The sequence below is a fragment of the Chrysemys picta genome, chromosome 10 (genome assembly GCF_011386835.1).
Source record: "Chrysemys picta bellii isolate R12L10 chromosome 10, ASM1138683v2, whole genome shotgun sequence".
NCBI lineage: Eukaryota > Metazoa > Chordata > Testudines > Emydidae > Chrysemys > Chrysemys picta.
The window spans coordinates 85,278,018-85,290,170 of NC_088800.1; the positions used below are offsets into that span (position 1 = coordinate 85,278,018).

The window sequence follows — 12,153 nt, forward strand, 5'->3', positions numbered from 1 at the left end:
CTGACCCAAACGTCCCTGCACAGGGATGTTGTACTGAATGTGATGCCTTTCAGCTGAGATCTAAAACTGAGGTTCTGGCCAGCTGTGACAAGGACCACAGGCTCTCCAAGAGATGGGGCATTAAACCCACTATCCTACCTCCATTCCCTTTTGGGGAATTCCCATCCTGCCTCCCTAATCCACCCCCTGTCCCCCGCAGCATTTAATTTGCTTCATGTCCTCAGCTGTTGGGTGCTGTTGATCAGCTGCCATTTCATCTGTCTGTGGAAGGACTGATGCAATTGGAGAAGCTGGTCCTGTCCACGTGTATGTGGCCTGTGTATCCTCCAGCAATTGCAGCCGTATTCTTACTGCAAACCTGGTTAAATGGAGGTTCAAAGATAGCTTCCAGCATCAGAACAAGTGTGTATCTAGAGAGGGGAAGGTTTTGATTAGCTGGAGTTCTCATAAGGGCTGCTTTGCTCCACGCCCTGTCAAGCCACGTGGTTTCCCATCCTCGCTGCCTGTCGGTGACTTTCTTTCCTTTGTGCCTTTCCCTGTGTGCACAGAGATCACGAAAGCAGCTGTGATTACAGACCAGTTCGCTGTCCCAATAACCCCAGCTGCCCACCTCTCTTGAAAATGAACCTGGAGGCGCATCTCAAAGAGTGTGAACACATCAAGTGCCCTCATTCCAAATACGGGTAAGCAGTGGCGCTCCAGGGACTGGCACCGGGAGAGCCGGCTGGGCCCTTCACTGCTAGTGGGGGTTGGACTCCATTTCTGGGCTGTCTTTCAGACACCGGGTTCTTGAGCTGTGTTGGGCAGGGCCCTGAGACCGAATCTGGTGCTTGGCCTCGCTCTCCGGGGCCAAGAAGATCTGCAGAAGTGAGCACGTTGAACTGCCCCCGAGGAGCGCATAGCCCATGCTGCTCAGGTGTGACCACTGCTGGCCTTTGGCAGTGTCCTGAGAAGACTGCAATGGGAGAGCCTGCTAGAGAGAGTGGCAGGATCTGTCCAGGGCAGAACTGATACAAGGAGAAGGAAAGTGCAGCTGAGGTCGCTGCTCTCTGTGCTGGAATCCCTGGGCAGGAAGGTTTCCTGGTCTGGGAAATGCCCTGCCTGCAGGACCCAAGGCCTGAGGGCACTGGCATGGCTAGGACCCAGTGCCAGAGGTGGAGGCTGGAAGGTGGCTGTTGTGTGAGGAGACTCCCCTCTGATGTATGACTGCAGAGCTCGGCTCTGCTAGAACAGTTGTGATGCACAGACCAGCCTCGGCAATTTGCCAGGAGCCGGGGTGCATGCGGGAGGCCCAAGCCAGCACCCACTGTGTCAGCGGGAGCTTGCCCCTTGACTTTAACGGCAGCGGGACAGGGCCTTCGCGGAGCACGTGCACTGACAGAATACTTTGGACCCTGCCTGGGATCTGCTTGTTCTTGGAACTTCCTGGAGAGAGGGATCGGAAGAGCCTGCTTGGGCGAGTTCCCCAGCAGGACCAGGTGCAGCGGCTCAGCCTTGGCCTTCTCCTGTGGTTACAGGGGAGGGGTGGCTGCAGCCACGATTGGCCTTTGGGCACTGCAGCCCCATAGAGATCCCTCCAGAGGGGAGTGGGGCGCGAGAGCCTTCACCTGTATCTGTCTAAATGCCCCGCGCAGGAGCCAGTGGGCACTAGGCCCTCCCGACAAAGCCTGGCTCCAGCCTCCATCTCTCCCCTTCCCTCCAGGTGTACGTTCATAGGAAATCAAGACACCTACGAGACTCACTTGGAGATGTGTAAGTTTGAGGGGCTGAAGGAGTTCCTGCAGCAGACAGACGACCGCTTCCACGAGATGCAGGTGGCAATGGCTCAGAAGGACCAAGAAATCGCCTTCCTGCGCTCAATGCTGGGCAAGCTCTCAGAGAAGATTGACCAGTTGGAGAAGAACCTGGAACTCAAATTTGGTGAGTCTCCGGGCCAAGGGCCTGGCTCCTCCTTCAGGGCTTTACAGCTAGGTGGTCACGTTTGTCAAGGGTTTAAACTTCCCATTCGCACCATAGTGAAAAGTAGCTGTGGGCAAACCTCGGGAGGGGCAGGGATTCCCTTGGGCTGAACAACCAAAATTCAGCTGATCTTCGGAGCTACCTGGGTTTCTTGGGTGTGCAGGTTTGGGGCCTGATCTGACACCTCTTCTGCTGGACATAATTTCCCTTGGGAATTGTAAGGTCCCTTATTAAGGTTTACCATGACTCCGCTTCCACACAAGTGTTCGTTTAGTAGTCCAAAGAGAGAGAGAGAGAGAGAGACACACACTCTCTCTCTCTCTCTCTCTCTCTCTCTCTCACTTTATATCCTAACACAATACAGTTGTGAGCATCGGCCAAAATACTCACAGCACAGTCAGGCCTGGGAGTAACTCCAAGGGGGTTAGGAAAAGGCTCTGCTAGAGAGACATCTGCAAGCCTTGCTTTTTATACCCCAGAACGAACAAGTGTGAACGTTTGCCAAAGACACAAAAGGGGGTCGGAGCTGAACCCTGCACGTGGGGCCCAATTAACCAGGGTGTTTATATTTCTGTTAGTTCAACCCCCGCCCTCAGTAAGGTAACTGCAGGTATTTCCAGGGTCATGCCAAATGTAACACAAACACCCTGGGGTAATGAGTGAGTTTCCTGGCCTGGGGGTGACGGCCCTGCCCTTCTGTCCCCCTAGATGTGCTGGATGAGAACCAAAGCAAACTGAGCGAGGACCTGATGGAGTTCCGCAGGGATGCCTCCATGCTAAATGTGAGTCCTTTGCATGATACGGGGCATCGGGGAGGAGCCTGTCCATCGTAGTCATCTGGTGAAGAAAGGGTTAACAGCATGTACTTGTAAAGCTTCTCTTCCCGTGGGCGGGGGAGACCCGGGTTAGGGGTTCAAAATGGCCAAGCCCTAGTTCCCTCCGCACTGGCTCTGTTTGCCCCCCGTTTTGTGTTTGCCATAGTAAGGCAGGGATCCCTGCGTGCACAAGGTGCAAAGGGCGCCAGAGCACAGCTGGAATCGGGCCCGGGTGGGCAGCCCGGCTGCCTGCGGAAGCCCTTAGTGTGGCGCAGGCTGGAGCCAGGCTGTGGTGCAGGCCCTGGGCTGCTGCCAGCAGGACACTCGTTGCAGGGAGCCAGGGCTTTGCCCGGAACTCTAGCACTCCTGGGCCTTTCGTTGCAGCCAGGGATCGGCCCAGGGCTGGTTCTTTGGGTCTTTACCGCAGTTCTCTCTTACCACTGGCAGGAGAATTGTGCAGAGCCGCGGTAATTGTCTAGTACTAACACGTAGCAGGCCCTTGGCAGCCCCTTCTGGTGCTTCTCAGGGCATTGATAAGATCCCCTTCCAGCCAGGGTTCAGGTGGGACACGTCCCGCCAGCAGCGCACACCCCAGCTCTGTGCATGCTGCTCAGGACTGAATGCAGAGCACGCTAGCCCTAGCGGGGACAGATACAGCCAGCAAAGCGGCTCCGTTGGAGGTGGCAAGGCCCGGGCCCCGGAGCACTGTGTCGAGTGACCCCTGCAATATTTTCAGGCAAAGTGAATTTGGAAAGCACCGCAGAATGAGTAGCTCCTCACGACTGCCTGGCCCTGCCCGGTGTCGGTTTTAGGACGAGGAAGGATTGTGCATTTTGAAAGGTGTACGAGTGTCCACATCCCAGGGAGACCCGGGCTGAGCCCCGTACCCACAGGAGGGTGAAAGCAGGTGCCTGCTCACGTCTGCAGAGACAACATGCATGGCTATAAGGAAGGTGCTTCCAGACCTCCACTTTCCCCTGGCCAGAGAACGAACCCCCTGGGTGAGCACTGCCAGGCGCTCCTGTCCTCAGTCCGGAGGCTGCTGGCTGGAGCTCTCAGCGTTCGTAGGGAGGTATTAAAGCACTGGCTCAGACTCCGTGGGAAGCCTAGCGGAGTGCCTGCCAGTGCCGGGACGCCTCATGGATTCCAGTTGTTCTGCTTCTAACCCTGCCTGGTTTGTTTTTCAGGATGAACTGTCCCACATCAACGCCCGCCTCAACATGGGCATCCTAGGATGTGAGTACACGTTCGATGCTCTTGCCCTTGGCTTGCCCCAGAATGTTAGGCTTGTTGTTATGATTTCTCAGCAGATCCCTTTGGGAGCAAAGCATCAACTGACTCTGTATTTCCCATAATGCATTTCAGGCTCGCGTAACACACCAGCTCTTGTCTGTAGAACCCTCCCCTCTAGTTCCATGGCCGGTTCGGTGCTGGCAGGGCCTAGCGTCATGGTTCCCCTAATCCCCTCCTGCCTCTTCTCACTCCACAGCGTACGATCCTCAGCAGATCTTCAAATGCAAGGGGACCTTTGTCGGGCACCAAGGCCCTGTCTGGTGTCTGTGTGTTTACTCCATAGGAGACTTGCTTTTCAGTGGCTCCTCAGACAAAACCATTAAGGTAAGAGCCCCGCAGCCTGTGCGCACTTTAGACAGGACCATCCACCCCTCAGCTGGGCTCGGAGTGTAGCTCCACATCCGAGTTTACCTGCTCGGCCCCAGGTTGGAGCTGAAATGGCTCTTCCCAACTCCACCTGGGCCGGAAGCATTGTTCAGTTATCTGCACGAAGATGCCAGACCCGCGTGTCTCCTCTCAGGAGACAAATCCAGACTTCTGAGCTCTTTATGAAACCCTGATCCTGATCTCACGCCTGCTGTTCATGTTTTCACCTTGTCCCAATTCAGCCTTTAGAGAGTGTTTCAGCTGCTAATTCTTTATTTGCCATGGTGGCTAAAGCCCTTTTAGAAGCTGGAAAACAAAGTAGATTTTCCCTATGAAATGTGTCCATTTTACAAACGTTGTTTGCTTTTCCTTGTCCTGCGTTTGAATAGAGCAAATTGACAGTCCAACCAAAACAACATTTTCAAATGTTATCCTGGCCAGCCGCCAGTGTCACGCATGATTGACTGATGGACGGATGTCAGCAAAGCTCTGGGAATTGTGAATTTCACTGATTACTAGAAAACGAGGTGCCTATTGACCTTACATAAACAGAGACTGTCATGGTTGAATCTTGGTTCTTTTTGGTTTATTTATTCAAGGGCTGGGAGCCAGGACTTCTGGGTTCCAATCCTGCTTGAGTTGCTGACGCTCAGATCTGGGGCAAGTCACTTGAGGCTTGATTGATTGGATTTTCTCCGCAGGGGAGCGGAGCTCGCTCTGCTCCTATTAACATCAGGGAATGCTGTGCGTATCCAGCACCAATGGCAATTGGCCTGGTCATCTATCTGGGCCTCACGCTGGGAGTAATAATTCTTAACTACCTCTGGCCAAGGGGCACTGGAAGTCTTAATGCATGGGAAGTGGCAAGTGCTTAAAGATCTGAGGCTGGCAAAGCATAACTTTTAGTGTTCCATTTGTCTGCATTTTTCTCCCAATACTTTGCATTCTGAGATGAAGGACCTGGTTTCCATTGGCTGGAGCCACAAATGCCAACATGTCGGCATGGTGGGGTATCCAATCAGGGAGGCCACGTTAGAAAAGCAGGCCTGAGCTTGGTTAGCAGCTGACATTGCCTGGCATTTTCTTACTAGGGGTTTTAGGAAAGTTTGTTGTCTGCCCTAGCGCTGTGGAGCTGCTGTGGCTGCGTTTCAGGGTTTGGTGTCCCTTGGAAATTCAGCCTGACCCTGCTTGCGACATTTCCTTTCCTAGATGTGCTCATCTCTGCCGCTCAGACAGGAAAACAGGTGCACAGAGGACACAGGAAACAGCTGACTGATTTCCCCGTTCTCCTGGCTCAGCTGACTTCCTGCTCTGATCCCCAGCTGCTCTCGAGAGCAGGCCTGGGATCTCCTGCTAACTTGTCTTTCCTGTTAGGTGTGGGATACCTGCACCACATACAAGTGCCAAAAGACCTTGGAGGGCCACGATGGGATTGTCCTCGCTCTCTGCATTCAGGGGTGAGTGGAGCGGATGATTTTTGTGCCGCTGGGAGGGGAAATGGGGACTTGCGACGAGAGACTTGTGGTCTGTTCTCTGGCCTCTCTTAATTAGTGAATTATGAGAAGAGGGACTAAGATGTTAATTTCCTTCCTAATTCTGGCGTGCGCACGTGCACCAGGCTTTTACACACATGCGCATGTGGATGGGAGGGGCCAGAATCCCAGATCTCCCTGTTTAATAAGCCAGACGGACAAATGGGCAAAGTCATCAGAGTGAAAAGCCCCTGGGTCCCAGCCCTGTGCATCTAGGAGATGATGAGCAGAGTGTCTTGTTTGGGGACGGGGGTGTCGCCCCGGCTCCTTTCCACTGAGCAGGCAGGGGTGGGGCGAGGAGGGTCTGAAAGGTGCGAGGTTCCTGTTTCTGTGTCCCGTGAGCAGAGCCGCCGGGACAGCTGGAATCCCACCGCTGGCTCTCCCTCGCTGACGCCCTTTCATTGTCTTGTGACGTTACAGGAACAAGCTGTACAGCGGCTCTGCTGACTGCACCATCATTGTGAGTATCACGACAGCTTGTGAAAAGCAGCCCCTCCGCTGTCCTCTTGGCTGGGAATGGCCGGAGAGAGCAAGAGAACAAAGGAATCCCTTGCGTGTGGTTTCCCCATCCCGGGGATGAATTCTAATAATAAAAGGGGGGCGTTTGTCTCTTTCAAGCGCCCTACACTTGACTAGACGCCCCAGTGCACAGTGGGAAGCCAGGGCACTGAACTGGCTCAGGGCTGACCATACGGGGCATGGAGTAAATGGCAAGTTCTAATCCAGCAGTGGCTTCCTGGGAAGGCTCTGTCCTGCCACACGAGGGACCTGGCCTCCAGCTTCTGTGGCCAGCCAGGGCTGGGAGTGGGGCACAGAGCCGCTGACTCCTCGCCACCTCTTCTGCTGATTCACAGGAGGCTGTGTTAGTGTCTGGGATGAGAGTCCCACTCAGGAGCCCTCCTGTCGAACCTACGTCCATCAGAGAGGGGCTATATCCTCTGGGCACAGATGCTGTCTATCCTGTCACAGCTGCCCCTGCTGTGTTTTCCTGCTGGGGGTATTTCCAGGGCAGACAGGCGAGCGGGGGGAACTGCAGGGGGTTTCCAGAGCAGGCCAATCCCTAACCGATTTTGTCTTCCTTTTCAAGGTCTGGGATATTCAAACCTTGCAGAAGGTGAACACGATCCGAGCGCATGACAATCCTGTTTGCACTTTGGTCTCCTCACACAACATGCTGTTCAGTGGCTCCCTTAAAGCCATTAAGGTAGAGGGCTGAGAAGGCACCTGTTGGGGTTGGGTGGCCATTGGGGGAGAAGTTCGCTGGCCAGAAAAGGCTCTTTTGGGCCTGCGTGCGTCTGTCTGCACGTGCTCTGGTTAGCGCTGCAGCGTGAGCTTAGGGGGCGGCAGACACTAGGAGGGACAGCTGCAAGTAGATTTTGGAGCAGCTGACTGAAGAGCCTTGCTTGTTTGTGTTGACTCCTACAAATCGGAGGTTGTGGGCACGTGTGTAGTTGGTGTGTACTTGTGCAAACACACAGACCCATGTGGGGGCTCGTGTACCATGTGCTTAGAGCAGGGGACTGGGATCAGGGCCAAGATCGCCACAAGGGAGCAGTGACTTCAGGTGCCTGTTTTTGGGTGTCCAACCTGAGAGCCCTTCTGAGGGGCTGGTTTCCAGAGGGTGCGTGTCACACAGTCTGGCTGTCGGGGGGCCATTCAAGGTGTCTGGTTGGGCACCCACAATTGCAAGTCCTTTGGAAAATCTCGGCCAGCTCTCCTGGGTTCTGTTTCCAGCTCTGCTGGCAAGTCACCATGTGATCTTGGGTGAGCTGCTTAGCTTGGCTGTGCCTCCATTTCCCCATCTGCTGGGGTGTCGTGTGGCTCAAGGCTTTGGGACTTATCAGGCACCAGAGAGCTGTCATTCAAACAACCTGCGTTTAGTAAATATGCATTTAAAAAATAAACCTGGCTCCATGTGTGCTAGGTGAGTGGAGCAGAGAACTAACACCTGCTCCAATGTCCTCTCCTCCTGACGCACGTGCCTCAGTGCTGTTCCCCTGCATTGCTCCCTGGCTTCGCAGCTGCTGCTGGACTGCTCCGTCGAGGGTTCTGGGGACGCTGTGTGTATGTTGTATTGCAGCCCCCTAGCACAGGGCGGGCGAGTCCCAGGCAGAAAACATTCTCCGCTGCAGTTGCTTCTGTTTAAACTTCCAGGCATGTGGCTCACGTTAGAGACGGGCTGTACAAACGGCAGTGTGAATTTATCTGTACATCAGCAGCTCCAGTGGATCTTCCCAGGGCCTGACACTGCCGCTCTCACTTCTCCCCCCACATGCAAGGGCCAGTATGGGATCGAGGCCCCACTTCCACCCTCTTTGGGGACCTTGTGGATTTCGTGCAGGAAGCAGCCCTGCAGAATTAGTCGTAGCCATTTGGACTGGTCTTTCTGACCACAATGGCCCTGCTTAGCAGTGTGCAAGCTGACCCGTCGTGTGTGTGTGTGTGCCTGCCACAGGTCTGGGACATCGTGGGCACCGAACTCAAGCTGAAAAAGGAATTGACAGGTCTCAATCACTGGGTGCGAGCGCTTGTGGCTTCTCAAAACTATCTCTACAGTGGGTCTTACCAAACAATCAAGGTAAGTATGCTGATGACGTGTGTGTGAGTAAAGCACCTTCCAACCTCCAGCACTAACTTCCTATCTGTGCAAAACCAAAGGCAGCCAGGAGCACTTGGCAGCGTGCTTTCACAGCCGTTGCGTCACTGACATATTGGAGTTTACTCCGGCGATTGTGGCTGGTAGGTTCCCATCTTTGCAGTAATATCAGAGTTTGGCAGGTCCAAGCTGCTGTTTGACATTAGCCAAGCCCATCACTGCCATGTAGCCATGGCCCTTCTCCAGCTGCTGGGACGTTGTCGTCCATTCTCCGGCACTGACCCTGCTGCTGCTAAGAGAAGAGGGGCAGTGTCTGGGCTGCAGAATCACCATCGTTCTGCATTTGGTTCCTGTAAGCGTCTCGTCTTTGTTGGCCCAGTCCCTGCTGGTTAACTTAGCAGCTGGTGTCTGGACTGTTGGAAAGTTGGGGTACATTGTGCCTGGAGCCCCCTGCTCCGCACCCTCTCCCCTCCTGTGACAATGGGGCCACCTCCCCTTCCCTTCCTGGGACAGGACCAGGCTCGGGCCTGGTTTTGCTGGGCCCATCTCTGTATTTTGCTGCCCGTCAGACGCTGGCTATGGGAGTGGTGCAGCTCATGCCCCGGTAGGAACTTGGCCAAGAGTCTTTCCACCTGTTGCCGGCCCATTGGCCCTGCCTGGGACAGAGCCACTGGCCCCAACAGGCCCTCCAGCCAGTCTGGAAAGGCACCACCGGCTACGCACTGAGAGGAATCCAGTGTATCACTCCGGGGCTCACTCGTTCCTACTGGGCTGCTGCACTGGAGTGCCGCTGACCTGTACGGGGCTGTTTCAGATCTGGGACATCCGGAACCTGGAGTGTGTCCATGTGCTGCAGACGTCAGGGGGCAGCGTGTACTCCATCGCCGTGACCAACCATCACATCGTGTGTGGCACCTACGAGAACCTCATCCATGTAAGAACACGGAGTCCGGCGGCGCGGCCCTGCCGCTCCCTCCCTGCAGAACGGGCACAGCGTGGCTAGCCGTGCCGGGATATCCCCAGCATCTGCTGTGCCAACGGGCCCACCTCTCTCCTGCCCAGCAGGCTGACGGAGCACCCTGGGGGATAAGAGATGGACTCCACTGAGGCTATCCAGGCCGTGTGCTTTCCCATTCTCTAGGGGTTGGCCTGAGACCCACCCTCTCGGTGCTGGGGGTGCCAGGCAGTCAGAGGGTGCTGTTACCCTCTCTGATTGGTCCCGCTCTGCAGGCCTGGGCGCTGGCCTAGCTTGCTCCCGCTCCGCACCCTTGGATGTTGGCTCCGTCACTCTGAGCTGTCTCTCTCCTGTTCTCCTCACTCAGGTCTGGGATATCGAGTCGAAGGAGCAGGTGCGCACGCTGACCGGGCATGTGGGGACGGTGTACGCCCTGGCCGTCATCTCCACGCCGGATCAAACCAAAGTCTTCAGCGCGTCGTACGATCGCTCTCTCAGGGTACGTGCTGCCCTGGCCTTGCCTCGCTGGGGGAGAGGCTCCCAAGGCTGAGGGGGAAGCAGCGTTGGGAGGCTAGTCCCCACGTAGACCTTGCACCCTTCACCTGCAGCCCTTACGGCTCTCCTTTGCTTTTAGGTTCTCAGTGTCAGGTAAGGAGGGGGCGACTGGTTGCTGCAGGGGACTGGGAGTGAGGGGTCCTGAGTCAAGTCCTGACTCCTGGTGCCCTTCCACTGTGTGTTCCTCAGTCCCTCCAGCTGTAAAACAGGGCTCGGTGCAGCCGTAGTGTCTTCGTGTTTGGAGAGCTGCCGATGCAAGGGGGCTGCAGAGCGCTGCTGTTCCCGGTGACACAGACTAGTGATGCCCCAGTGCAGAGCCTTGCCAGAACTTGTTCACTACGGACCGGTCTGGCTCTGGCCTGGCACTCAGGAGAACTGGGGTTAGTTAGTAACCGGTGGTGGGACACTGGGACACTGAACTGAAGGAGTGAGAGGCAGGCAGATGTGGTGGTGCTGGGATCATGTCCATATCCAGACAGCTCGGACGTGGTGACGCAGAGAGACTGTCTCAGTTCAGCGCCCCGGGCCTGGCTCCTGAAACTAACACAGGTCCCTGGGAGAGTAACATAGGTCCCCGAAGGGCAAGGGAGGCCTCTAGGCTGGGGGTGGAGAATTCTTTGGTCTTTGTTCGCACTCCCAGATTGTTTCCTTCCCTTCGTGGCCAGAGCCCTCTCCTCTGAGCCCCCTTGGTGCCTGGGCAGACAGGCCTTGCGGTCCCCAGCTTCGCATTCACACATCCCTGCATGTGCTTCCAGGTGTGGAGCATGGACAACATGATTTGCACTCAGACGCTGCTGCGGCACCAGGGCAGCGTGACGGCGCTTGCAGTCTCCAGGGGCCGCCTCTTCTCCGGCGCTGTGGACAGCACTGTCAAGGTCGGTCGCCCCTGGGCTTTCCACTGCAGCTTCCTCACCGAGGGGAGAACCCAGAGCCCAGCAGCTTGTCCTGGCGGGAGGGGGTTACCCTGGGAGGGCTGCAGCTTGGAGACAGCAGCTGTTGCACACGACGTGTCCGCTCTTCGGTGGGCTGGGGTTCCTGGGCAGGCCAAGAGCTCCCCTTTCCTCCTGGGTCACTAGGGCAGCAACCGCGAGTCGGGCAGCAGAACGGGCCCCAGCTGGCCAGCAGGGATCGCTAGGGACTCCGCTTCGAGAAGGGCGTTTTTGGGGAGGGAGAGGAAGGAACCGGCTGTGTTCCCTTGACTGACCTGGATCCCTGTTCACCCATCCCTCCCGGCCTCCACAGGTCTGGACATGCTAACGGTAACAGCTGCACCGGTCCTGCACCCCGAGTACCAAAATCTCCTTCTCCTCTGCCGGCCTGTTGGACGACTGACACCGCTCTGAAATAGCTGCTGCCGCCCTCTGCTCACCACCACCACCTGCTGCCTTCCATCGGCCACAGCAACTGCGCCCTCAGCATCGCTCGTCCCTCCGACCTGCCGTCGCCCAGGGACGCCCCAGAAGTCAGCCGTGTCCCATGAAATAGGTGGGAGACCTGGCCTGCTGCGAGGGCCGGTGGGTCACTGCTGTTCTCCGTACTGCACACAGCACTGGGCAGGGGTTTGTTACTGTGGTGTCACCATGGCAGAGCCTGACCCAAAGGCTCGGCGTGCCAAAGGGGACACGTGCTGGCTGGGCTGGTCGGGCCAAGCAAGGCGCAGTTGGCGTGGACGCCAGGCGGCAATGGGACAGCACAACTCAGCTGGTCGCAGCGGAGCCTGTCGAGGAAGCGAAGGACCAGGAGCGAGGTCACTTTGCAAACAGGAGAACTGAGCTTCGGCCTTGTCCTCCGCCCGGGCCCCTCTCTGTCGCTCTCGTATTTAATTTGACTGCCCAGACGATAGCGAGCTGTTGTTTGGCCTTTCAAGAGGAATCTTCCTTGTGTAGCCAGGTACGATTTTTACACCACACGCTAGTTCTCTGATCAAGTAACACGAGCGCATCGGTTCACCCTCCCTGTAATTACAGTCTCCACATTAAAGAGAAAAAGCCTCTGTTGCATTTTTACTCACATTTTCTACGGTTTTTAAGATTGTAATATAATTGGATTATTTCTTCATTGACAATAAAAGTGGAAAGAGCT

The 12,153-nt window shown here is 56.0% G+C and overlaps 1 protein-coding gene across 7 annotated transcripts in view; it reads left to right on the plus strand.

Annotated features, from left to right (window-relative positions):
- TRAF7 (TNF receptor associated factor 7) overlaps positions 1-12,153 on the plus strand; it is a 43,518-nt gene extending 31,365 nt beyond the window's left edge. For all 7 annotated transcript variants that reach the window (XM_024102263.3, XM_065560279.1, XM_065560277.1 and 4 more), the window contains 13 exons: positions 549-683; positions 1,703-1,920; positions 2,668-2,741; positions 3,962-4,010; positions 4,264-4,391; positions 5,808-5,890; positions 6,386-6,425; positions 7,053-7,169; positions 8,421-8,543; positions 9,376-9,495; positions 9,884-10,015; positions 10,827-10,946; positions 11,314-12,153. In XM_024102263.3, coding sequence (XP_023958031.2) covers positions 549-683; positions 1,703-1,920; positions 2,668-2,741; positions 3,962-4,010; positions 4,264-4,391; positions 5,808-5,890; positions 6,386-6,425; positions 7,053-7,169; positions 8,421-8,543; positions 9,376-9,495; positions 9,884-10,015; positions 10,827-10,946; positions 11,314-11,328 — 1,354 coding nt within the window. In that variant the 3' untranslated portion in view covers positions 11,329-12,153. The remainder of the gene's footprint in view (positions 1-548; positions 684-1,702; positions 1,921-2,667; positions 2,742-3,961; positions 4,011-4,263; positions 4,392-5,807; positions 5,891-6,385; positions 6,426-7,052; positions 7,170-8,420; positions 8,544-9,375; positions 9,496-9,883; positions 10,016-10,826; positions 10,947-11,313) is intronic.